General features: G+C 49.4%; 1 protein-coding gene across 5 annotated transcripts in view; it reads left to right on the top strand.

Moving 5' to 3' along the window:
• The window catches only part of SPECC1 (sperm antigen with calponin homology and coiled-coil domains 1), a 253,018-nt gene that overhangs the window by 163,933 nt on the left and 61,394 nt on the right, over positions 1 to 27,691 (top strand). For 4 of the 5 annotated variants that reach the window (XM_082374046.1, XM_082374048.1, XM_082374044.1 and 1 more), the window contains 5 exons: positions 7,512 to 7,719; positions 10,418 to 10,491; positions 10,842 to 11,020; positions 25,002 to 25,147; positions 26,253 to 26,353. In XM_082374046.1, the coding sequence (XP_082230172.1) occupies positions 7,512 to 7,719; positions 10,418 to 10,491; positions 10,842 to 11,020; positions 25,002 to 25,147; positions 26,253 to 26,353 (708 nt within the window). Of the gene's footprint in view, positions 1 to 7,511; positions 7,720 to 10,417; positions 10,492 to 10,841; positions 11,021 to 17,042; positions 18,475 to 25,001; positions 25,148 to 26,252; positions 26,354 to 27,691 lie in introns of those variants that run through there. The other variant, XM_082374047.1, reaches the window with a different exon arrangement.

Genomic DNA, 27,691 nt, shown 5'->3' with positions numbered 1-27,691 from the left:
TCTTGGCAGAAGGTGAATATTACGAGAAAAGAACAAAATAACCTATTTACAGAGAGGAAAGGCAACGCCAAACCATTCTGTGACCTTTTAGATTTAGTAAATCTATAGAAGTCTCCAGTTTAGATAAGATACTTAAGTGACTCAGATACTGTTAGAAGAGCCTCGGAAAGGCCTTAAAAGGTACTTTTTTTTGGTACGGGGCGGGGGGGCGTGTGTTATCAGTTCCTTATACAGTGAGTGGACAGTTGGCGGGTGTGTTTGTCAATGGTGTGAATGTTTTGTAGGCTTTCCCTTCCTCTCATTTCTTTGTCTTCAGCTAATGTCTTCATTCTTTGAGCTTCTGTGACACCCATTATATAACTTTGCTGACAGCTTTCTTTGTGAGTGTGTAACCTACCTCTGCACAGCTTTGAGGGAGGGGCTGATTTCCACAGAATCCTGAAGTCTCGGCCTCCTGCGATCGCACAGGTGCCTGCCCCAGCCAGCCAGGGGCGTGGAGTTGGACCACATCGTTGTTTCCAGACTGTAATGCAACCCAGGTTTACATTTTTTTGACTTTCAAGTTTTCATTCATTTGGGATCTTGATGTCAAGGTAGAGAATTTATAAGGCTTGGAACCTAGACGTTTTCAGAGAAAACACTGATGTTTTTCCCCTCCTGAGGTTGAAAGCTTATAGGTGGTATCTTTAGAGATTCAGTTCTTTCTGCAAAAACTCAGGTGTTTTTTCCCGAGGTGTAAGGGGATCGTAAAGAAACACTTGCTGTGAGTGGTCGGGGAAAACTAGAGGTGACATGATCATCGTGCAACCAGCGTTGGTCACCAAGGCAGAATAATTAGGGTAGCCACTGGCCACAAACGGCAGAAGCAGAATTTGAGAGGACGGCGTGGCCAAGTGGATGATCCCATCTCTGGGACTGAGAATAGGACCCTGCCAGGACTGGCGGGACCTGGACCCTGGCTTAAATAGCAGATGGTCCGTGAGGACACCCAGGTGATGCTTTGGACCGTGAGAAACAGACCCCTGGTCGACGTCGGTGCCCGAGCCGGCAGATGCGCGCTCTACTCCGTAACCCAGAGTCTGGGGTCCAGGCGGGGTAACCTCACGGCTCCAGGCTGGCGGCTCCGTGACCCTCTCAGCCCTCCTGCCTGGGGTGCAGGTGAGCACGACCTCTTCAGTGTCTGGTCCCACGGTCCCTGCAGGCAGGAGGCTCTCAGTCCCGTGGGAAGAACTCTTCCCTGGGAGCCCCTCAGCAGCCCTCCCTTTATACCTGGTCAGAACTGGGTCACACACCCTCCCTTGGTCACCTTCCCTGAAATCACAGGGCCACAGCCTGATTCCTGAATAAATGGGCGTTCGTTCTAAGTAAGAAAAGAAGGGGGAGTGGCCCCTGGGTAGGTGAGCCGTTGCCGCAGCCAGCAGGACTCCGCGTGGTCACTTCGCCACCCGTCGGCTTGTCTGCTTTCCCCTCCAGCCTCGGCCCCTTCACTGCCCTCCACCCCTATCCCCGCCGGGCGCCGGGCGAAGTTCTCGTCCTCAGGTGTCTGCGGGGCGGCGCTGTGGCTGCCCCCTTCCTCCCCCTGCCGGTCCTGTCTTAAGCCTTCGGTCTCAACTGCAGCGTCCCTTCTTTAGGGAGACCCTCAGCTCTGGGGGGGCTGTGGGCTTGTGGACCCAGGTGGCCATGTCCCGGATGAGCTGGGACCTCTTGCCCCCCACCCTGGGCACCTCGGAGGTGCTGAGTTGGGCCTGAGCGCCATTCTCTTCTTTAACTTGACCACAGGGCTGGTCTGTGAAGCCTCTGGCCACCCCAGCGCTTGCCTCCCCGGTGAGATCTTGGGAACCACCTCGGGGAGCATCACAGCCCTGGCTTCTGAAGGTCTCCTCGAGGGTTCCCCGGTGAAATACAGATTTTTACCCTCTTCCTTGAGTTTTCCGTCGCCATTTTTCTTTTTCCAGAACAAAAGTGCAGACTGAGTTAGCCTATTTCCTCTCCCGTGGCAGAGTAGCATTGTAAAAAACTAGTGCAAACGTAGGCCAGAGTGCGTGAGACCCGGCTCTCCATCAGCGGTGTCTGCTCAGAGCAGGGCCAAGAGTCAGCAGAAGGAGTTTTGGAATAACCAAGTTCGATGTAAAACAAACACAACAAAATAACACACACTCATGGTACAGTTACTCAAGCCGTCATGCTATGTACAGTCATGACATGTGACTTCTTCCATGTATTAAGCACCCGGTAAATGCTTGTTGAGTGAGTGAGTAAATGAATGAAGGAATGAATGTCAGAGAAACTTGCAACAGAATTAGGAGAGAGAGGCTGCTAGAATTTTATATCAGTATGTTAAAAAATAAAAGTTTATCATATTTTAATAACAGCTACCGTTTTAGTAGGCACTCTTAGGGCCTTTAGGTCATTTAATCTCAATTAATCATCGTAATTTTAGGCTGTAGGTACTGTCATTATCTTTTTTTTTTTTCCGTTGAGGAAACTGAGGCAGAGAATGATTAAGTTACGAGGCTTAATTAATTAACTGATGAAGGCCAGGATTCAAAGTTGGGTCTGACCCCCGAACTCTTATTCTTAATCCCTGACTTATACTGCTTCCTGGTTACATGAAAATAAAGAGGAGAGAGAAAGAACCATTGAAAGCAGACCTAAGGGCTCAAATACACTGTAGTCTTATGGCCAAAGCCCTTGGGTTTGAAGAGAGCAACCTGTTGGGTGTCGATGAACTAGGAAAAATTTTCTTACGTGTAAACACAGTAGAGAAGTCCACAGCGAAAAGCTGAGTCATCAAGACACGTCCTCTTGTTTGATTTATAACCTGAATCCTGAGGGGAGTCGGGGTTACCCAGGTGTGTTGGTGGGGCGGGGACAGCGGGAATGTCGCAGGGAGAGAACAGTAAGTTCTCGGCTGCCGATCAAGGAAGTGGTTTGCAGTTGCTGAGTGCACGGTGGCCACCTGCGGTGGGCCCGGAGGAGACCCAGTCGAGAGCTTTGAACTGTTCCCTCAAGCCAGCGGGAGCCTCTGAAGAATTCTTTTTTAATACCAGCTTAATTGAGATACAATTCATATAAAGTGTACAGGTCTGTGGGGTTTAGTATATGTACAGGTCTGTGGGGTTTAGTATATTCTCAGTTGTGCAGCCGTCCCCACAATCGCTTTTAGAGCGTATTTGTCACCTCGTACCTGGGAGCAGTCCCCTCCCTCCAGCCCCTGGCAACCACGGCTGCTCTATTTTCTGTCCCTGCAGATTTGTCTGATCTGGACGTTTCATCTAAATGGAATCGCAGTGTGTGGCCTTTTGCGTCTGGCTTCTTTCCCTTGACATGATGTTTTCGAGGTTCATCCGCGTCGTACCGTGAGCCAGAATTTCATTCCTGCTCAGAGCTGAGCGATAGTCCGTTGTCCGGACGGGCCACGTTTTGTTTATCTCTTCGTCAGTTGATGGACAGGCGGGTCGTTTGGGGGTGTGCAGGAGAGAGGAGGGGTTCAGCTCATTGCAGATCTGTGGTTGTGCTGCTTACCGTGAGGTGGGGTGTTACGGAACACGGAGCAGGTTTGAGGAGGGACGGCTGTCGGATGTGGGTGTGGTGGAGCCAGAAGGGAGGTCCAGGCCGGCAAAGCCCGGCTGCTCTCGGAAGCTGCCGACCCAGCCACGGGCGGACGCCGAGGCCGGGCGGAGATACCTCCGAGTCCAGGAGGCCCCTCTGTTCTCGTGTCCGAGGACCCCTTGCCCCTCCAGTATCTGAGACACGGGAAGAATACGAGTAGGAGAACACCCTGCATTTCCCTTCGCTGGGGTTTGCAAAGCGTCTCAGCGGCGTCAGGGGAGGACACGTCCTTGCAGGTGGGGTGGGTAGGATTCTAAACTTTCCGTCACCACCCTCTGCCCGTGTAGACGACCCTCACCCGCCGTGGTCAGATCACCTGGCAGTGAAACCATCCCAACCACTTGTCCACTCCCCTGGGAGAGAATCTAGGGGTGTGTGTAGTGCCCCCCGTGGCCAGCCCAGGAATGCTCTGTAATATCTGGGGGGGCCGGGGGGCGCCCCCAGGGCCCCCAGGACTGAAGCCCTCTTCCCCCGAGTGCCCCGCCGGAGCCCCTCCCCGAACCTGCCCTCTGTGGGGAGAGCCATCTCCTTCCTGGGGTGACCACCCCCATGGCTAATCCCCTGGGGGTGAGGGCGTGGAGAAAGGCCTGGCTTCGGCGTGGGGCAGCCCTGGAGGGCGTCCTGGGGCAGAGCCGCCCTGGGAGGAGCCGAGCCTCCGCTGTGACCACCCCACCGCTCCCCCCCTCTGCTGCCGGCCCTGCTCCCCCCACCCCGTCCCCGCCCCTGCAGGTGCGGGTCTCCACAGTGCTCCCGGGTGAGTTCCTTGTGCACAGCCCAGAGATCTCAGGGTCTGTTTCCCTGGGAACAGGCCTGCGACAATAGCAGGTCCTCAGTTTCAGTGTCTGACAGGCCAGAGGAAAGGAGGTGAGCCTTGCTGAGATCCCAGCCCCGTCCGTCCGGCTCAGGCTGAGCCCCGCAAGACGGTCCCTCCCGAGTGGTCTCTGCTGCCACCTGCCTTTAGTGGTTGTCAGAGCATCAGGGGCCGGCTTTAAGCGCCCCCTTTCCCGGGCTTCCGGGGAATTCATTTGACATATTTGTGATGCAATTCTGCACGGCCCATTTCTAGAGAAAGTTGACTTCTGAAGAGGAGAGGCGCTTGGAACGCGTGAGTGATTTCTCACTTTAAAGGGAAGCGTTGGAAAGAAACCGCGTCACCGGGTGTGTGAGTGCGGAGTGCGGTTCTCGGACTAGGGAAGCTGGACTCGGGAAGTGGCTGGGTGCGGGGGCAGCTGGAACCCGACAGTCGCGGGGGGCAGGGTGCTGGCCTGAGCGGCTGAACAGACTGCTCTTTTCAAATGATTTAATCTTTCTCTCTCTCCGTTAGTTACTCTGTGAGAGGAATATAACAGTACCTCCCTGTTACTACCCAGCCCCTGCGGGAGGAGTTGTGAAGCTACTTAGGGTTTTTCTTTTTCTTCTTCTTTTAAATAAAAGAGCTTTCCAGAATACATGGCTAAACCTGAGAGAATTATCCCAAAATCGAGAAGGAAGAGCGATGTGTGTAATTTGGAAGGGTGCACTGGCTTATGGGTTGGCTGACCTCAGCCGTGCTCGGCACACATCACAGGGGCCCCTCCCCGCCCCTGAGCTTACGCTGGTGCCTGCGCTCATGACCCCAGCACGGAGGACGTAACGGGAGAGGCCGGCAGCCTCTGCTGCACGCGGAGAGCCTCCTCAGGCCCTCGGCCTTGCCTCACCTGGTCCTATCCTCCCGTTTTAGTCCCAGCCAAGTAATGGGCGTGTTTCTAGACCCCAGGGGAGCAGCCCTCAGCCTGAGGGTTCCATGATGCAGCCCGGCCACTCTGCAGAAGAAAAGCCAGGTCTGACTCACAGTTGCCCTCCGTGGCTGCTTTTTAAAGGCTGCCAGACGTCAGCCTTCTAGTAGCTAAGATGTAGTGGCTCTTTCTCTTTAAGAGTTGCCTTCCGTTTATTAAAGTAGCTATTGTAGAACAGAAGACTTCTGGTCTTTTCCATGTGTTGTAATTTTCTTGGACCTGTATTATCATTTAATGTGCATACACGAAGACAGAGAGAAATAATAGTTTTCTTCGCATGCCTACCATATGCCAGGCACTGTGATAAACTCGTGAAGTGCACTGTTTCATTTAATTGTTCAGATGAGGAAACTGAGGCAGGGAGCTGGAAGGATACAGGGCTTGGTCTGGCAGAACTGGGATTTAAACTCTGCAGTCTGGCTCCGGGCCTGCAGCCTCCGCCCCTTGGATGTCACACAGCAGCCTTCAGGCTCCTGACCCCCCTGCAGCGATGGGCACGGCCCTCCAGAGCCACCCTTTCTCCCGATCACTCTCCCCCTTACCTTGCCCACACCGGCACTCGCGCTCTCTCTCTCTCTCTCTCTCTCTCTCTCTCTCTTTCTCTCTCTTTCTCCTCCCTTCTTCCCTTCCTTCCTTATTTATCCTTTGTCACAAGCTCCCAGTTGAAAACCAGTGCAATACTGCCCTCCAGTGTTTGTTTATTCATTCATCAGCTACTCATTAAATGCCTCCTATGGGTCTGACAGTGTCAGCACCAGGGATACACCGGGGAAGACTGCAGACGGACTCTGTCCCCACAGAGCTTACGGCCCACACGTTTTGTACATTAAATGCAATTGGAAAAAAATTGTATCATATATGGAGACCCCCCTCTCCCAAATCTAGTAAGAAATCTGTTAGGTATCAAGCTTATGTTACCTACCAAATATATAGTTATTTAATAACAGAGAACTACAGAAACAGGGTATAGTTCATAATAATAAAATGATTAGTATATTCAGACAATAGAACACTATGCAGCATCTAAAGTAGTGACTTAAGGAATCCCCTGGCAGTCCAGTGGTTAGCACTTGGCGCTTTCATGGCCGAGGGGCCCGGGTTCAATCCCTGGTTGGGGAACTAAGATCCCACAAGCCTTGTGGCACGGCCAAAAAAAATAAAAAAGAATAAAGCTTTCCTTTAAAAAAAAAAAAAAAAAGTACTGACCAGAGCAATGTGTATCATGAATACATCTCAAAAACATAGTTGAAAACAAGTTACAGAAGTGTAATCAGCGTAGCATATAACAGGACACAGTATAATACAGGACAAGAGCATCTTACCGTAGGATACAATGCAGTATAATACAGTGCCCTGCAAAAGCTTAATACAGTGTAATACCATTTGTGTCAAAATTTAAAAACATCCAGAACAATACTGTGTATTATCATGGGCACGTCCACATATAGTAAACCTGAAAAACCATTCGAGGAAAAACCACTTGCCAATTTTTGGACACTCTCTGGTGTGGGAAGGAAGGTTGAGGCTTTAACAAACGTTAAAGATTTCGCAGACGTGGCAAAATTTAACCATTGGCTCGTCTGTTTTGGTGCCTGGTTACCGTCACCTTTGGTGCTTTTCTGTATATTGAGAACGTTCGCTGATTAAACTTGAACAGGTGAAATGGGCGTGCTGTGCGCTTCTCCGTGTCTGGCATGTGCACGTTTCTGGCATTGCTGTCACATGGATGTTCCTCTAAAGAAACACTGTAGCTACAGAGGTTTGGGGTGTGCAGGGGAGGTGTCAGCCTCCTGGGGCCCCAGCAGGGGGCGCGGCGGCATAGCGGACGCGAGGCGGCTGGGCAGCACCGCGGAAGGGGCAGGAAGGGCGGGTATTTAATAAGCACGTGCAGCTTTCCGTAGGCTGTAGGCAGGGGCCCAGAATCCCCCCGTTTGGCCACTTAACATCCATCACGTTCCTCTGCACATCTGTTGCCTTGGCTGTTTCCGAGGCTCAGGATACAAAGACGGTGCCAGGCACACACGTGCCCAGAGCTTCCTCTGCCGCTGCATCGATGGGCCTGACGCTGACGTGCGGGGAGCTTTTTCCTGTCCAGGTGACTGGGGAACCGTCCTTGTCTTCCAGGTGGAAAAGGATTATTCTTACCTGAAGGAGGTCTGCGATCATCAGGCAGAACAGCTGAGCAGAACCAGCCTGAAGCTGCAGGAGAGAGCGTCGGAGAGCGACGCGGAGATCAAGGACATGAAGGAGACCATCTTCGAGCTGGAGGACCAGGTGGAGCAACATCGAGCGGTCAAGTTACACAACAAGCAGCGCATTGGCGAGCTGGAAGGTCGGTGGGCCCGAGCCCTGGGCGGCGTGGGTCGGGAGGCGGGGGGCTGCTGCCGAGAGGTCTTCCTCGTGCGTGTGCTGTGGTCTCCCGGGAAGAACGGCAGGTAACAGAGGCAGAATCATCAGCCTCCTCGACTGAGCCGCAAAGCAGGTGATACAGAAGGAAGCCTGTGGATCGTGGGCGGACAGTGTGTGGAGTTAGGGGCACCGCGTGTGAGCCGCTGCCGACCACACGGCGGGTGCCAACAGGTGTTTGCCATTGGGCTCTGATGGCTAGAGAGGTAGGGGGCAGGGGGTCGGACTGATTCGAACAGCCTGTGCTCCTGGCCTCGGGAGAAAACAATTCCAGCATGGGCCCCATGGATGGTTGGTATCAAATGACTCACAGAGGTTACCCACTTCTTACTGAAGAGGCACCAGTGTACGGCTTACTTGTGAACCGGTTGCTTGTTTTGAATAGGGAGGGATGTTTGTCAGAGATTAGTTAAACATTGCCTGCCTTGTCCAAATAAGCCTTATCAAATGATCGCATCTACTGTGTTTTCCCTTCGTAACAAAAGAATTAGCTTGCAGAGCTTTTAGTGACAATAGCACGGCTGGTGGCCTGAAAAGTTCCCCCACGGGTACAGCCCATCCTGATTATTTGAGGAACCCTTATTTTCGAATTCACCTGCTCGCCCAGACCGACTTGTAACCCCCAAAATCAGTACTCACAGCGCTCCCACTGCCGCTGGTGCCCGTGCAGAGCAGTGGAAAGCTTGAGGCTCACGACGTGCAAAACATCGGGACCAGAGGCCCGCGGGAACGTAACCTGTCTTTGCCGCGGGAGCTGATCCCGTGCGCCTGGCGACTGTACGTACCTGCCTCGACCGTGGCACCTGGCCGCGTAGTCTACGCCTCGGTCCAGTGGTCGCGTCACAGCTACTTCGTGTGCAATGTGGGGGTGACAACAGGACACTCAGCATCACCGTCACCCAGGCTCTTCTCAGAGGTCACACCTGAGAGTACAGCAGAACACCCGACGCCGGACCGGACAAGTACAAGGCCAAACAGGAGGAGACCCGTTTCGTTTGTATTTTGTTTGTTTTTGCTTCAGTGATTTATTGTTGTCGAGAATTCGGTCGTGCTGTCCCCAAATCCTAAAAAGTCAGCACAGACACACCAAGAAAGCAGCATGTAATTACCGTCCAGAGCACAGGTCAGGCCCACTCCCTCTGGTTACGTCATAATGTGTCCAAGACCGAAAAGAACAATGACGGACCTGCATCTTTTGAGAAGCCGTTAACATCTGTTGGGGACGTTAGGGTGTTGATAGGTGTCTTTTCACCAGGAGATGCGGGGACACGAAAATCCATCTCGAGATAAACCGCTCCTCCCCCTTAAGACCCTTCAGAGGAATGGCCAGAAAGATAAAAAGAAGTTAAGGAGTGCCGTCTTTTTCTGCACCATTGACCCCAAACACAAATCCTCAGGCCCCACGTGTGAACCTGAGCTGCTGGGGTAGAACCTGACCACGTGTGGGTTTTCTGAAGCTTTTCTGGTAATTCCGGTTCGTATCCTTAATAGACAAGGACAGCTTTGGAGGGACCATGAGGACCCACTGGAGAACTTACACTACGTGTAACGGACGCGATCAGATTTAAACTGAGCGACTCTTGACAGCAATGTGGAGAGAACCAGAGACAGAGAGGGACTGAGGATTTTTTTTTTAAGTTTCTAATTCAATTTTATTTTATTATTTTTTTATTGAAGTAGAGTTGATGTAGAATATTGTGTAAGTTATGGGTGTATAAGATAGTGAGTCAGAATTTTTGAAGTGTTAGTCCATTTATAGTTATTATAAAATATTGGCTATATTTCCCATGTTGTAAAATATATCCTTCTAGCTTATTTTATACCTAATAGTTTGTACCTCTTAATCCCCAGCCCCTATATTGCCCCCGCTTTCCTCTCCCCACTGGTAACCGCTAGTTTGTTCTCTATGTCTGCGAGTCTGCTTCTTTTTTGTTGTATTCACTGGTTTGTTGTATTCTTTAGATTCCACGTGTAAGTGAGATCATAGAGTATTTGTCTTTCTCGTTCTGACTTATTTCACTGAGCATAACACCCTCCAAGTAAGATGTTCTTTACTAGGGAAAGGAAGTCCAGTCCCCAGTGGAGCTGTTGACGTACACCCGCCAGACCCTTGTCACCCTGGAGATTCTGAGTCTGTGGGTCAGAGTCTGGGGCTTGAACATCTGCTCTTTTGGAAAGCTTCCCAAGTGATTCAGAGTTTTAACTGCAGTTAAGTCCCACGGCTGTAGAAACTGACCTAAAAGTCACAACGGTAATAACCAGCCATATCTGCTGTTACGCAAAAGCCCTCCCTCCACCTCACGGTGATGAAGGATGTTCAGGGTGCCGCGTGCACTTCCAGGGAGGCCGAGAGTAAGTGTGTGAGTGTGAGCCGCTGTTTGCTCTCTTCCCAGAGCTCTGTGAGGCTGTGCCCTAACCTCACACCACCGCTTTCCCGAATCATCCCGCTCTCTCCTGGAGGAGCCCCTGCCTCTGGCTCCCGTGCTCAGGACGCTGAATGGGGCCCCGGCAGAAGGGGTGGGCTTCAAAGCCTGTTGCAGGATCTGGGTCTGCTCTGCTTCCGAACTTAGCTTCTCCCCAGAGTCTCGAGACTTTTCCAACTCCGTCTGCCTGTTCATTTCCAGGCAATGTGATGAAACTGGAGGAACAGAAGTCGGACCTGGAGAGGCAGCTGAAGACTCTGACGAAGCAGATAAAGGTGAGACGCGGTCACGGCAGGGGTGGGACGCCCTCCATCATTTTACTGGAAGTGTCCCCGTTAACTTAGGTTTGGACACCTCTGAGAGGTACCCTGACGACTCTCTGGCCCGCTGCGTATAGCAGGTTTGCGGGGCCCGGGCCCTGGAACCACGAACGGCGTGGCCGGGAGGGAAGTTCAGGCGGCCTTGATTTCAGGACGGGCACTCCGACACCTGAGGGTGCAGCCCCGCCTGGGCCTTTTCCCGGTGGCGAGGCTGCTACAGCCGACCTCGCCCGGGGACCCACCTGGGGCCCCGCAGCCCAGCCCGGGGGCCGGTCTAATGCGGGCGCGGACTGCGGCTCTTCCAGGACGAGACGGAGGAGTGGCGGCGCTTCCAGGCTGACCTGCAGACAGCGGTGGTGGTGGCCAACGACATCAAGTGCGAGGCCCAGCAGGAGCTGCGTGCCGTCAAGCGGCGGCTGCTGGAGGAGGAGGAGAAGAACGCCCGGCTGCAGAAGGCCCTGGGGGACGCGCGGGCCCGCGGCAGGTGGGTCAGTGCCGCAGGTACCCGGGGCCGGGCCCACCTGCTCTCCTGGCCGGGGCTGCCGGCATCCACGCACGTGATGCTGGGCGTCTGTCCTGAGCCCTCGCCTCCCCTCCAGGTTCCTCTGCCCCCAGCCCCAGCCAGGGAATAACTAACTCCACGGCTAAGGAATAACTAACCCCCGGCCAGGGAATAACTAACCCCAAGGCCAGGGAATAACTAACCCCAAGGCCAGGGAATAACTAACCCCAAGGCCAGGGAATAACTAACCCCCGGCCAGGGAATAACTAACCCCCAGCGAAGGAATAACTAACCCCACGGCCAGGGAATAACTAACCCCAAGGCCAGGGAATAACTAACACCCGGCCAGGGAATAACTAACCCCCAACAAAGGCATAACTAACCCCACGGCCAGGGAATAACTAACCCCAAGGCCAGGGAATAACTAACCCCAAGGCCAGGGAATAACTAACCCCACGGCCAGGGAATAACTAACCCCAAGGCCAGGGAATAACTAACCCCCGGCCAGGGAATAACTAACCCCACGGCCAGGGAATAACTAACCCCAAGCCCAGGGAATAACTAACCCCAAGCCCAGGGAATAACTAACCCCAAGGCCAGGGAATAACTAACCCCCGGCCAGGGAATAACTAACCCCACGGCCAGGGGATAACTAACCCCACGGCCAGGGAATAACTAACCCCAAGGCCAGGGAATAACTAACCCCCGGCCAGGGAATAACTAACCCCCAGCGAAGGAATAACTAACCCCACGGCCAGGGAATAACTAACCCCAAGGCCAGGGAATAACTAACCCCCGGCCAGGGAATAACTAACCCCCGGTCAGGGAATAACTAACCCCAAGGCCAGGGAATAACTAACCCCGCGGCCAGGGAATAACTAACCCCACGGCCAGGGAATAACTAACCCCACGGCCAGGGAATAACTAACCCCAAGGCCAGGGAATAACTAACCCGTGGCCAGGGAATAACTAACCCCGCGGCCAGGGAATAACGAACCCCACGGCCAGGGAATAACTAACCCCACGGCCAGGGAATAACTGACCCAAGCCAAAGAATAAGTAACCTGTGGGCAGGGAATAAGTAACCCCCGGCCAGGGAGTAACTAACCCCAAGGCCAGGGAATAACTAACCCCACAGCCAGGGTATAATGAACCCCACGGCCAGGGCATAACTAGCTCCACGGTAGAAATATTCCGCCCAGCACCGTCACCGCCGTTCCCGGTGGTGAGAAAGCTCGTCACTCGAGGGGACAAAGTTTTAGCCAGGTCCTCTCTGGGTTTGGAGGAGAGGATGCTCTTACATCTCACTGCTGGTCCGGGCCACTCGTGTCGGTCACCCTCGCCCAGTGGGAGAAACTTGACCGCTTCCTGGGGCCTGGCCACCAGGTGGAGGCCTCACCGTCCTGGCCCAGGACCTGCTTCTGTATTAGCAGCCCCCGTGGGCTCCCTGCAGAAGACCTTGAAATAAGCCGCTTTATTAAAAAGGGTGAGCGTGGAGAACATACGTCCGGCTGATACGTGATTCCCTTCTGCTCTCGAGGGGGACAGCACAGTCCGTTACCCAAGCAGGCCCTTCTTAGCAGCGAGCTTTCAGAATAAGCTGTTCCCAAAGTGAGCCCAGAGTTGGTTATTGTTTAAAATGTAAATGGTTTACACACAAGACTATCAACAGTATTTTAGGCTTCAGCTGATGCAGTGCTGTCTTTTTCCCAATCAGGAATAGATGTCCTTGACGTTGAGATTCTTGGTTATTAGAAGTTATTTTGAATTTTTGGATTTCTCTCAACATAAAACGTAGTAGAATTTAAAAATCAGATTTATTAAGTTCTGGATGCAGATTTGTACAGTTTTCCCTTTTTACCTGTTTTCCAGGGTTGACAGAGGCTGGATTCCGAGCCTCTGGGTCTGATATAGTATCATGAACTTCACAGCAGTGGAAGGAGTAGATTTCTGCTCAGAATTCTCTTTTGATTCTCTTACCAAACTTGCTTCAATCAATCTGGCGGCCCTTTGTTTATGAAAATCAAGATCATAATTTTATAGTCACACCTATACCCTCTGGCCACCAAAAGCACGTGAATTTTAAGGGAGAAGCAGAATAGGAAAACTAGATTTCATAGTGTTCCCTATTGAAATGATTGTGAGGTCATTCTGGTTTGCTTTGGTGTCTGCTTTTGTTATTTGTCCACGTGTCTTGTTTTTCTGTTATGTGTCTTTGGAAGAGGAACCACGTCATAACCTGCATTGCTTCATATATACGTGAATTTACAGATGAATGATAAAAGACAAGCCTTGAGTTTAAGAGGTGACCCTAAATAAGTTATTGTATGGGATGCTGCATTTCTTACTTAGATTCTAAGATACAGGTCAGATTATACAACTCGAACCCTGATACCACAGGAAATTTGAGTGCGTCTTGACAATTTAGGGCCCCATGTGCTACATCCAACATTTTCAAACTTAGGGTCACTTTTTTTTTCAAACACAGTATGTTTCTCTTTTGATTTTCAAGTGATTTGCAAACCTACCTCCTAATTCCAGCAGTTTAATCCCTTTATCACAAAATGTTTCAAAATTCGAGAACTGACACCAGTTCAGAACATAGCGTGTTACTGAAACCCTGCAGGCGTCCGTGGGTTTCTTGGCTGTCATTGCCCTTCAGATGATTGCCAGAGTGGTTTCTTGTCTGATTTTGTGCTGCCCCGGCTAGCTGCCCCTTCTAAAGCATTGGCTATTGGAAAGTTACTTGCTGATGCCTCCACCTCTTCCTGAACCTACCACGTGAGCCAGACTTGCAGCCAGCTCACACCCTCCGAGGTCCCAAAGCCGCAGAGTGTTTCCATCTTGGCTGCCTGGGTTCTTGACTTTGACAGTCTTCTGACGAGAACTCAGAAGTCCTTCTCGGTTCAGCCACAGCCAAAGAACTTGCAGAAAATTCTCTGATGGGGTCCTCTAAGTACAACCAAGAGAAAGTAAGAGCATCAGAAAAGCGACTTGATCGTGACCCTGGATGGACTGATTCACATTCTCATCAACTGGCATTCGAGAGATCATAGGCCAGTAGGCAGGCAGGTGGGGTGCCTGGGTGTGAAGGCAAGTTAGCGTTTATTACCAAGAACTCAATAGTTAAAGTGGAACGTTATTTAACGTAGTAGTTTTAGATGATTCTAAAGCTTAGCTCATTAGCCATCTTCAATCCTGTGATGTTTTCAGAGGTATTTTTATTTTGGAGTCAGAATAACTGTTACTAAGGCACATGGGAAAATGAGGCTCTGGTCTCATCTTTGCCACAAACTGGCAAGGTTTTCTTCCCAGACCGAGCTCCTTCCTCTCTTAAATGAGAAGGTAAGGGCTTCCCTGGTGGCGCAGTGGTTAAGAATCCGCCTGCCAATATAGGGGACACGGGTTCGAGCCCTGGTCGGGGAAGATCCCACAGGCCGTGGAGCAACTAAGCCTGTGCGCCACAACTACTGAGCCTGCGCTCTAGAGCCCGCAAGCCACAACTGAGCCCGCGTGCCACAGCTACTGAAGCCCGCACGCATAGAGCCCGTGCTCCGCAACAAGAGAAGCCCGTGCACCACAACGAAGAGTAGCCCCCGCTCGCCGCAACTAGAGAAAGCCCGCGCACAGCAATGAAGACCCAACGCAGCCAATAAATAAATAAATAAATAAATAAATTTATTTAAAAAAAAAAATGAGGGGCTTCCGTGGTGGCGCAGTGGTTGGGAACCTGCCTGCCAATGCAGGGGACACGGGTTCGAGCCCTGGTCTGGGAGGATCCCACATGCCGTGGAGCGGCTGGGCCCGTGAGCCACAACTGCTGAGCCTGCGTGTCTGGAGCCTGTGCTCCGCAGCGAGAGGCCGCGGCGGTGAGAGGCCTGCGCACCGCGGTGAAGAGTGGCCCCCGCTCGCCGCAACTGGAGAAAGCTCTCGCACAGAAATGAAGACCCAACACAGCCAAAAATAAATAAATTAAAAAAAAAAAAAAATGATGGGCTTCCCTGGTGGCGCAGTGGTTGAGAATCTGCCTGCCAATGCAGGGGACACGGGTTCGAGCCCTGGTCTGGGAAGATCCCACATGCCGCGGAGCGACTAGGCCCGTGAGCCACAATTGCTGAGCCTGCGCGTCTGGAGCCTGTGCTCCGCAACAAGAGAGGCCGCGATAAGGAGAGGCCTGCGCACCGTGATGAAGAGTGGCCCCCGCTTGCCACAACTAGAGAAAGCCCTCGCACAGAAACAAAGACCCAACACAGCCAAAAATAAAATATAAATAAAAAAAAAAAAATGAGAAGGTAAGAGTAGGTCGGATTTTAAGACCCCCCTAAGCTCTGTTCTGAGACTGTTTGGTCAGGGGGCCTTTCTCTGATGGGGGAGTCAGGGACACATGTGCCCCCAGTACCACGTTCCCAGCACAAGCCTTGGGTCTCCCTTACACAGTGGCATCTCCGTATTGTAGCTGGGCTGTGGACCTCCTCTTTCTCTTCCAGAAATTTGAACAAACCCGTGTAGTTTTTGTGGACCTGAAAATGATCTGTTTCGCCAGACACAGAAATTATTGGATGGAAGGATAATGAATAACTTTTTCAACTCTGGCTGCTTCTTGTTTTGAACCATTAAGAGAAATACAATGAAATTAAAACTTTCACCAAAGTTAAAACATCAGACCTTTTTCCTGAAAAGTTAAGTCCTTGGGATTCAGAGAACACACGTGCAGCTCGACTTAATGCCTTGATGGGCCACACGCAGCCTTTCTAACAGAAGACACTGTCGGTGATATGTACATGACACGGGCGTCTCAAACAGTAGCAGGGAGAGACCTTTGTGTGCCTTCTGTTTCTCTGACACAGTATGGACCATTGTTTTTAGGGTGACTCATTCGATTTTTGCTGTATGTATCATATGACACCAATAAGCAGCCTCTTAAAGAGTTAAACACACTGAATGTCTGTGCCTAAATAACTGTATCAGTTTCTAAAATAGAACGTCGAAGGTTCCCAGTGTGTTTAGCTTGTACCACTGGTTCTCTCGTTGTCACCTCTGAACTGAGCAGCATGGCGGCCGGTCACTGCCAGACTCTCTGGAATTGGCTTTTAACTCTGTGTGTGCACACGTGCATTCTGCCCTGACGTCAGTTGTGTGCCTGCGCGCCCTGTGTGTTGTTCTTACAGCTGTAATGTGTCACAGCCGCTCGCTGGGTGTCTGGAGCTGTCGCTGGAGAGGGAAAGTAGGAAGTTGGAGGCATAGCTTCTTGGGTCACTGAGATGACTTGTCCGGCTCTCTCCCTGTGGATGCTTTGATACAGCATCTCCGGCCCTTCAGCGAGGGGGCCAGTTCTCGTGGGGATTCCTGAGCAGTTTCCGAGCGAACCTCACATGCGAACCTCCAACTGCTGGGGGCCTCTGGCATTTTATTTGCCCCTCGAAGTAGAAACCGGTCCTCTGGTATCCCAACAAGCATAATCCTTTCACTCTCACATGACTTATTTTTTCAAAGCTTCAGTTTGCATCTGTGGCATTAGAGCTGTAGCCTATGATTCTAAAGAGCTACGTCTACTTCCCTGCTCCCAGGCCCCTGTCTTTACAGATTTGCTTTGAGAAGTGGGCGTGAGCTTCCCTGAAGCCTTTAGAGTGTGTGTACTGTAATAGTAAAAGAAATCTTTTTTTTTTTTTTTTTTTGGCCTTAACTGTAGGACAGTAGAGGGAAGCACGAGCCATTCTGTCAATTACAGGGGCCTGATTTGGTTGGTCTTGGACATCTCTGCCGACACCCTTGTCTGTTGGTGACGGTCTAGTGGGAGGAGCCCGGCGTGTTGAAGTTTTAGCATTTTCTCTGTCTGAAGACCTTTGACTTCCAAAAGAGATGGGGACAGTCGAAATTCAGACGTGCTGCTCTGAGCTTTTCCCCGTGGACAGCGCCAGCTGTTAGCCCTTGTGTGTGTAGACTAAGGTCGTGTTGCGTTAAGTGACACCTTTACCAGCCTTTGCCTCCCGTTTCTATTTTCCAGCTCCATGGTCTCTGTCAGCTATAGCAGAGCAGGTGGTGGAAGAGAGGCCGCCCAGCCCTTGCCATGATGGGAAACCACAGCCATTTCTGTGTGAAAGGGGGAATGTGTAGAGGAGAAATAACCTTTTGATAAAGAACCAAACGGTCTCCTTAGAACAGCCACTGTTGCCCAGAGTCATTGTCATCAAGTCTCTTTACCTTTTTTTTTTTTTTTTTCTTTTTGCATTTTGGAGTCAACTCTACACAAAGATGATCCTTCCCTCTTTTTTTTTTTTTTTTCTTTGTTCTTCTCAGAAGATTCAGCAGTCTTTTGTTTGGAGCACAAAATAAAGTTGTTCTGCAAAACAAAGTCTGTCGTGAAAAAATTTTCGAGATGCAGCCAGAGTGCTGAGCGAGGGCCGTGGCGTTGCACGTGCAGAGTGAACGCAGCCCAGGCCGTGCTTTACTTTTTTGGAGTTTATTTTTATGTTTCCTTTTGAATACAGTGTCTGATAAGCTTGGAATTAACACTGTTTTAGGTGAAATAGGAAGCCGTCTGCATGACGTCTCGTTCTGAAGAAGTTAGAAAGTTCTGCTTCCTCTGTGTCAAGTCTTGATTTCACCTTTTCACGCTGGGGTCTGACTTCCTTAAGCTCGTCTGAAACAAGCCACCACCATGTTTTGGGCTGATTTCCAAAATCTCTTTGGGGTTCAATATGCATAGATGTTTGCTTGATCATAAAGGATGTAGTTGAATCAGATAAGTTTCTGTGGTGACGGTGCTAATTGGAATTGAACTGAGAACTAACGAACAACGACAAAAGCCTCGTGAATAAAACTCACCCTGGAAATCTAAAGACTTTTTCAATCCAGAAGCATATAACTCAGCGGGATCCAAGATTCAAAGCGTGACTTGAAACTCTTGGAAGTACGTACGTTTGTGAAGATCTGGGTCCAATTCAGCAACCTCCGTCAGGCAGAACTCATTGCAGCTCTCGTGTGAAGAACTTCTAGACCATTAGCTACGTCATCAGGAAGGTGAGACAAGATGGGATCCACGGAAAATTAGGAACAGGAAAGCCCTTTAACTCAGGAGGACATTGTGGGTGTCATACAAGAGAGCACAGAGTCACTAGAAAAATTCGACGTGGTGACAGAAAGAGGAGAGGTCGATGTCCTCTCTGTAAAAATAGTTCTGACATTCGCTGGAGTTGTCCTGGTGGGACAGGAATTTACATACTGGGAGATCTTTACCTCGGACTGAGAATCCTTAGGATGATATAAAACTCATTTGCCGGGTGTTTTCAAATACAAACAAGAAAAATGCAACCTCAGCTTCAAATGCACAGCTGTCTCTGCCCCACATATTTTGATCTGTCTTCCTCTGGGGACTGTCAAGTATTTTTATATGTAAGCGTTTATGAAGTGCTAAATAAACATGTCGTTATTTAGAAGAGTCTTTTGCCTGATTTTTAATCACTGGCCACGTTTCTGCGGGGCCTTCTGGTCACTTTGTTCTCAATTTTCCAGGGTGTGTAGTTTCAGAACTTTAAAGCCACGTCAGATGACTGGAATTGAGGCAGAAGCAAACGGTATTTTCAATGCAAGTTGTAGATAGGAGGTTGAGTTTTAAGTACAAATGTTATTTTTTTTTTTAAATGATTTCATTATTGGAAACGAGGGCAAGGAGCAAGTATAATAATTTTGCATAAATGAATTTTTAATTAAAGATTCTGGAGTATTGGAAAGTACAGGACATGGTATTTGAAGTCTAGAACTGTCTTGTTGAAATTTAAAGACAAATAGCAGATTGTTTGGTGATTTACTGTATTGGATTTCTTCTTAATTATGAAGTAATATTTAGGTGAACCGGTAATAAAATGGAGGTGTTAAAGAAAATATTCATCCTTCTCCCCCTTGAGTAGCGTCCTGGAAGGTAATCAGTATTCTTCATCTGTTTTACACACATACTCTCTCAGATATTTGGTCTGCTTTCTTTATTTAGTCTGATGTGAGGAGTGGGTCTTCTTCTTCCAGATGGACAGCAGTCACGCCAGCACCGTTTATTATATCACCACACCATCCTTTGCCCGCAGAACTGAAATCCCACCTTGACGTCGTTCATTTCATCCGTTTTCAGAGAGACTTTCCCAGTGTGCTCTTGTTCTTCTTTCTCTGGAGCTGATTCTGCTTTAAACTGTCTTCATGGGATTATATGATTGCTAATACAATTTTTTACACTTGGCCTTTCATCTTAAAGTGTCATCTTTCATATACTTTCTTGAATTTTATTGTATTCTGAAGGCAGATGCTTTTAAGTGTCTAAATCTGTTTCCTGTTCTGTATTTACAAATGTCTGTTCTCCCTTGAGTGCGGTGATTCTTTTCAGTTTATACTGTGAAATCTATTCATGGATCAGGGCCTGTTTTTTCCCATCACTTATTCTTGCTTCAGTGGATAAAAGTGTATCAGGGCCCTGTCACTCGCCCTGGATCAGTGGCTGGATTCTGCCTCGATCTGTGCTCACTCTGCCTGACTGCTCTTGAAATCTTCTTCTCATATCTTGAACTTGAAGGAAGCCTCTTTAAGGTAAATTTCTGTCGCATGTCGGAGACACAGACAGGGCAAGGAGTGCAGAGGAGGAGGTGCCAGCGGGGGGGATTCACCCGTGTCCAGTTTCTTCTCTGTTTGGTGAAGGCGGCATGTAGGAGCTGGTTTTGGGGTCTGTTTTGCTTGGCCGTTGTCCATTTCAGGCGTGTCCTGTGGCCATTCCCGATCTGCCCCCTTTTACTACTGTCCTTTGTGCCGGGGATCAACCACCCCGGCCTCCTCGGACAGGCGTGTCTTTCTTTGTGTCACTGATCCTTTGCGGGAGGGGTGCTCTGCCTGTCCCCCAGGTGTTGCTTCCAGCCCTGGCCGCCCTCCAGGACCCAGGGCCTCAGTGGGGTTTCCCACATCTTCAATCTCTTTGCAAGGGAATCGGGGTAAACCGGTAGTATTTTTCTCGTCACTTTCCCCCACTTATTCTCTGCGTCACAGAAATTCTTCAAAGTCAGAGGCACGGACATGCTATCTTTCTGTAGTTTCTGGTGCCGATGCAGGGTTTTTACGATGTATTCCTGTGTTGCTTGCCGTTGGGATTTGGAGGGTAAGAGGCTTGTGTTCAAAATGCCGTTTTACGCTGTTTGTTTTTATTGTCATAGACATACTTACACTGAAATTCCGAGGACACTGACACCTGAGACAGAATGCTTAACTGATTTCTGTCTCGCTGTGGACCTGCAGACTTCTTTTAGGTTTGTGTTGTGCACAATAAGAAGAAACATCTTGGGAACATTTCCTTCCAGGTCAGGATACAGAACAAGCAAAGGCACGGAGGACAGAAGAGGAAGAGAGCATCAGGCGGCCGGGCTTTGGTCCGGAAGCCAGTGGGTGGAGGGGAGTCACGGGCCGTCGGTCTGTGCGGCCCCAGGAAGGGCCTGGGTGGGCTCCATTCAGTTGTTCAGGAAAGAGCTGTGCTGAGTGCGAGATGGATGTGCCCCGTCTTCTTTACAAATACTAGTCTCCCGATTGTGAAGGCATCAGTGGTGTAATGCGACGTTTCCCAAACATAGTTAACCTTTGAATACCTTAAAACTAATTGCGAGCAATAACTCGCATGTCCTTGGATCAAAACCGACAGCAACGCCGAGCTGTGCCCTGTGTGATGACCTAAGAGCCGTAGAAAACCGACACTATTTGAAGATTCTGTTCTGTAACCAAACAAGGGAAGCCATGCGTTAGAGGCATTAGACAACATTTAATAAGTAAGGGGTGAGTACAGACATAGGCGCATGTACACGTTTAAATACCAGTGAGAGGTACAGAAGGTAGGCAGCAGTCAGCGAGCAGGGGACGTGGTCCACGGGCAGGACACACCCCCATCTCCCGTGTTGGTGCCTCGGGTGGCCTCACATACAACTGACTATCTGTCGTTCTCAGGGGTGGGTTGCACCTCCTAAGAGCAGATTACCCCATAAAAATAAGAGCAAGGAAAGAAATATTGGTAGCATTTTTCTTAAATATACATTAAACAAATTTGGAGAAGTCCCATCAGCATTATTACTTTTTTTTTTAAGAGCCCTTTGTGCCTCTCACAGGACACCCACGCATCATAGAAAAACCTGAGAAAGGCATGTCAAACAGCTGGGTTTTCACCCCAGATTCCCCACATACAAGCCTTATGACCTTCATCAAGTGTTTCATCTAAAATGAAGGATTGTAACTTACGGAGTTTTTGCGGAAAAGTAAATTAGATAATGATTTTAAGACCCATGGCACGGGCCGTGGAGTTATATATCAGACACAGATTTTTTTGTGGAAATTATTCATTGTCACCAGAGTTGTACATGCTGGGAGCAGACGGGAAACACGCCTCGTTTCTGTGGTTGGTTAAACGTGGTCGCTAAACGACGCAGCTGTCTGAGCTGCACTGAGAAGCAGATTGAGCAAAGCGCAAGAAGTGCAGCTGCAGGAGGCTTTTGTGTGCAGTTGTATTTACAGCACCGCGCGAGCTGTCCTTTTGGGCGATTCAAGGGATTTCCAAGGCTCTGTTGGCTATACGTGTGAGTTTTACTTTGCAGATCAACCCGAGAGCCTCTCATGTGTCTTAGGAGGCCGCAGCTGACCGTGAACAGTGTCTAACCCACAGTGGGCCCTTGGAGTGTTTCCTTTACTTAGTGAATTGGCTAGTGTACACCTGGTTGTATGCTTGAGTATTTCTTAGTATCCTTTATAGAATACAGAGTCTTTATTCTTCTGCAGAACAGAGGGAATGTCGTACTCGGTTTATCGCTGGGGTTGTTGCTGGTCGATCCCAACAGTCTGAAGCCAAGCGGTGTCCCTGCTCACGGTTACAGCGCTGATGGGACCAACAGCGTCCTATGCTTCTTCTCCCTACACACACACACACACACTTCTGTGGGTCTTCTCCCTACACACACACACACACAGCCACACTTCTATGGTTCTTCTCCCTACACACACACACACACACACACATACACACACACCCCTACCCCTATGCTTCTTCTCCCTAGACACACACACACACACACAGACACACCCCTATGCTGCTTCTCCCTAGACACACACACACACACACACACACACACACTTCTGTGGGTCTTCTCCCTACACACACACACACTTCTATGGTTCTGCTCCCTACACACACACACACACACACACACACACAGACACACTTCTGTGGTTCTTCTCCCTACACACAAACACACACACACACACCCCTACCCCTATGCTTCTTCTCCCTAGACACACACACACACACACACAGAGACACACACACACACCCCTGTGCTTCTTCTCCCTAGACACACACACACACTTCTATGGTTCTTCTCCCTACACACACACACACACACACAGACACACTTCTATGCTTCTTCTCCCTACACACACACACACACACACACCCTTACCCCTATGCTTCTTCTCCCTAGACACACACACACAGACACACACACAGACACATACACACCCCTGTGCTGCTTCTCCCTAGACACACACACACACACACCCCTACCCCTATGCTTCTTCTCCCTAGAAACACACACACACACACACAACCCCCTGTGCTTCTCCCTAGACACACACATGCACACACACACTTCTATGGGTCTTCTCCCTACACACACACACAGACACACACACCCTTATGCGTCTTCTCCCTAGACACACACACACACACACCCCTATGCATCTTCTCCCTACATACACACACACCCCTGTGCTTCTCCCTAGACACACACACACACACACACACACTTCTGTGGGTCTTCTCCCTACACACCACACACACACACACACACACACACACATATATCGCTGTTATGTAACGTGGTAGGTCTTTAGTCCAGTAGCTTCGTTAACCTACTTAAACAGCTGGCGGGGTTTTCTCACACTCATTCTTGCTGTCCTAGCCCAGCAGACTAGCGTTGCTAGTGTGGAACGCTGCCCTTGATACCTGAAAGCAGGGGGGCTGGGATTGGTTCTTGCATCCTTGCTACTTCCTTATGGTGTCGAAATGAGTCTTCTGTATCATTTGATGTTGTGAGTCACAGAGAAACTTAGGTAATCAAAGGGAGCACCTTGGCGGAATGTAATTTTATTCTCATTAAATTATCAAGGAGTGAAATAAAAATGGATTTTTAAAAACAGTCTTCCTTTGAGGGGTGCTTTAAATCCTCCAGGCCAGGTGGCAGGACGGGTACATGGATGGGTAAGAAGGTGCCCTCTTTATCACCTTCCTGAGAATGGCTGGGACAGAAATGAGAGGTTTTTTCCCTGCTCGTACCTAACCTGATTTCGCTCTCTTTCTGCATACTTACCATCTGATTTCATACTGTGTGACACAACAGGGAAAATAACAAAAACCAACCCCATTCGATTAAAAAAAAAAAAAAAAAAAAAAAAACCCTTACCAATTTCTGAAATACCTGATATTTCGTTCCAGAAAAAGTCATCAATTTACTGATTTTTTCTTTTTTTTCACTCAAAAGAAGGGACTGTGGAGACAAGAGCGTAGGGCAGTGTGACTTAAGTGTTTTAAGTTCTGTTTCACTTAAATTTATTCTACTCACGTTGATTACAGAGCAACAGGAGAAAGCTTTGAGAATTAAGGACAAGTAAATTCAAGCACAGAAGCTTATGAGTAGCTAGGTTCCTTTCAAAAAGATCAATAAATGAATATTTTAAACTTCCACTGACCTTATTTAAAGTACACTGCCAGAAGTGTTCTGTTTGAGCCATTCTCATACATTAGTCACCTTTTTGCAAAACAGCTGTGGCAATTTGACACAATAGAAAGAGCAGTGATTTAGGAATCGGAAGTCGGGAGGTGTTGTCTTGGCTCATTCACAGGGAGATTAAATGACAGGCTAACGTCCCCTGGATGAGGAAGCCATGCATGAGAGGATTGACGCCGATGGTCTGTCTTTAAAAGGCTCTTCTATGAGTCTGTGCTGCAGTCTGGAAACCACAGAGAGAACTCGCCAGGAAAGTGTGGGAGAGTGGAGAAGCCTCAGCTCACGCAGAGTTGCACTGTTGCTCTAGAGTACAATTACCATTCTCTTGGGGGGCAAACACATGAGTCAGGATTCTCTTGTACCTAAGAGGTGGCAGCCTCGTGGGTTTAAGCAGGAAGGCACCAAAGGGCTTGCAGGATCGTTGGGGGATGGGGGGACGGCTGGAGAGACAGACTCCAGGCTGAGCTTCCGGGAGCAACGCTCGAAGTCACAGCGCACAGAACTGGGCTGCCAGGAGAGCTGCTGCCTCTGCCGTGAAGGGGAGCCTTAAACCAGGACGCTGCCTGCCTGGTCGGAAAGCTGCCACCAGTTTCCAGCCGCAGGCGCACCTTGCCTCTGCTTCCGTCTGTCTCCGCGTAGTGAAAGCCCTGTGCCCTGCCTCTCCTTCCTGACTCGGGTCCCGATCCACGGCTCGTCCAGTCTTTCTGCTGGGAGCCTAAATCCCCCATCGGAAATCCTAGCTGCGGGGGGGGTCCCGAAATGTCATCTTTCCAACCTCTGTGCGCCAGGTGGGGATGAGATTCACATTGACACACCAACCCGTTGTATCCACCACGGACAGTAAGCTAACTATTTTATGATAAATAACATTTGTCTGGGTTTTTTTTTGCAGTTTACAGTTACATCCTTTTTATTTAGAGCTCATGTCAAGTCACTCTACATATAAAAATGCTATCTCTGGCCATTCCGGAGAAGACATCTCTCTGATGAAAATTAAGAGCGGTACCCACGTTATTTCCTAAAATGCAAAGCTGTTAGGGAAAACAGGATTTTCAGTTTGGGATCCTCCTCCCAGATTTGTTTCCTCTTCTCGACGTTGGTTCTTTCCGTCTCTGTTCTGTGTCCTGTGGGGACATCCTCCACCTTTTCAATCTGATTTGCTCTTTGCCATGCAGACCTGTGAAGGAAGACTCGGAGCCCTCCGAGGTGGACGCCCCTGGCCGGTGGCACGGCGTCTACGTGAACAGAGCTCCTTCCACGTCTTCAGAGTCTGCAACCACCGTTAAGTCCCTTATCAAGTCATTTGACTTGGGACGTCCAGGTATTTCATCATTCTGTTTCATAAGCGAAACTCAAATTCAGACCGTGGCCCCATGGATCAAGCCCATCCTCCACCACTCTGGTCCCACATTGGTGTGACCACGGGGCCCTTCCCAGGCCATCCACGTGTAGACATGGTGCGCGATGCCCTCTGGGGCTCCAGTGAGACAACAGAGAGAGCCAGCTCTCCTGTCCTCCTCTCCTCAACTCCAGTTCCTGCCTCTCCACCTTCCTTTTCTGCCTCTGTGTCTGTGAAATCCAGGCCACTGCTGATGGCCTTCTTGCCATCTCGTGAGGATTAGCAGGGTCGGCCAGAGGCTCCATCTCTTGGGAAATGAGGCACAGATCTGTGTGTTCGGCCGCCTTGCTGACACCCTGGCCTTCGTTATCCTAGAACGTGCTGCTACAAGCTTCTCCCCGTGGTCTTGTGTGCGGCCCCTGGTGCTGACCTGTGTTCCTGATCGTGGGACATGCCCAGCTTTTTCTGGCAGTGTCTGCCTGACCCACAATTCACCTTTATTCACTGTTACCGCCACATGAGAAAAATGCATCTCTCTACTGTACACCCATAAAGACAGGGAAGAGAAGAAACCAAATGTGCCTGTATGCAAAATACAATGTATTTCTTCCCTTGATTGCAACAGATATGCCTGTTGTAGTGGAAGGCCAGAGTAACAGCTAACCCTAGGATGCCGTCTCTGCTAAAATAGTTTGGGGCTAAATTAGATTAAGATTAGACTACAAAGACCGGAAGCTGTGAAGGCTCAGTGACTGCATTCGGTCTGTGAAGGTGGGAAAGGAATGAACAATAATGGTTTATGCAAGAGTGTTCTGTTCTGCCTGCTGTAGGTGACTCATCCCCTGTATGTTTTCTTGTTCCTCGTGAGTCCTACATCTAAGAGCAGCCCCCATTTAGTTAACTCCCCCCAACTCATTCCCCAATTCAATACTGGTCCAGGGCAGAAGAGGGTGAAAGAGTACACGTAATACCTAATTAGCATCATGGGATACTTCTTTAGCCACCAAAAGAGTAGCAAGTCAGGAACTATTATTTGCTGTTTTGAACCAGAGCAGCGTAGAAATGTCCCCATCTCTTTTCTTGGCAGGTGGAACTGGGCAGGACATTTCTGTCCATAAGGCCTCCAGGAGCCCCCTGAGTGGGATCCCCGTGAGGACCACTCCAGCCGCCGCTGTTTCTCCAATGCAGGTATCAGAGCCAACGGCGTGGGGCGGGGGGTAGGGCTGGTGTCACGCGGTACCCAGGCAACAAAAGGGAACCGAGAACCAGCGGGTTTATTTTTTTGAGGCACATGGAACATTTTTTTTAGTGCACTTAAAATAATACTAATGAAACTTTCGTTAAAAATTACCTGTTGGTTCCTGAGGAAGGTCTGAGATGCTGCAAACGTCGTACAGGTTTGTTAACGCCTCTTTCTTGGTTTCCCATAAGATGACGCTGTCAAAGTTTTCAGTTAAATGAAGATTGTAATTTTTATTAGAAGTGGACATTGAACTGGATATATCTCTCAAAGAATCGATTTTTTAAAATGCCCCCAGAGAGAGAGAATGTTTACAGTTTATAAATTCTTAGAGTTCACTGCATGTAACTGCATGTAAAACCTGAAGGTTTTAGACCAAAGCCTCTTGGCATTTCTATGACCAGGGCCTTTGTTGCTATTAATGGCACTCAGCATGTTGCCTCTGCTGAGCTAAGACTGATGTTGTCATCAACAAGTTCCATTTTTGATGCTATTAGTAGTTATGGGTATTGTTTGGGATCGTTTAAGCTTTAAAAAAAAATACTTTTTTCACTTTTTTGCCCTTGAAGGTAACTTCCACCACCTTCTGTGTAAAACCAGATAAAACAATTATTTATTTTATGATAATCATTTTTTATTTAATAAAAGTGAAAGAGGTCATGCTTCGTTTTTACTTATCTTTGTTGAGCTATAAACACAAGTTTGCTAGTAAATGTTTTACAACTGGCTCCTTGGGGGAAAGAGCCCCGATTTGTAGTGTTTGCCAATTTCTTGGTAAATATTCCCGTTGTGGCCAATTTCAAGCTGTTTCTACGACCTCAGTGCATATGGGGTTGAGAAGAGATGTACGTTAGATAGTATTTGTACAAGACAGACACAGCAGGTGTGTAAACCCCATTAGCAAAATGTAGAAAAATGATTAGGAAGCAGTGAGTTTTGAGTATTTATTACTTTTGCTTTTAACATAGTCTCATTTTAATAATGGCTGTGTTTAGTAGCTTAGCCTGTGGAATTCCTGAAGATTTATCAATTGGCCCTATGAGCAGGTGCACACCAGCTGCAGCACACTGCTGGCTATAATTCACATACCGTGAAGTACAGACCTCTTCAGTACGTAACTTGAATGTTTCCATGTGTAACCAACACCAAGATAAAGCATGTCGGTCACCTCAGAAGGGCCTCTCGTGCCACCGTCTCGTCAGTGACCCCCTAGAAAGAACCGTTCTCTGACCTCTCTCGCCACAGATCAGTCCTCTGGGATCTCAGACTTCGTCACTGGATTGTTG

Source organism: Balaenoptera borealis, assembly GCF_965194805.1.
Source record: "Balaenoptera borealis genome assembly, chromosome: 20".
Lineage (NCBI taxonomy): Eukaryota > Metazoa > Chordata > Mammalia > Artiodactyla > Balaenopteridae > Balaenoptera > Balaenoptera borealis.
This window is presented reverse-complemented; position numbering and strand designations above follow the sequence as displayed.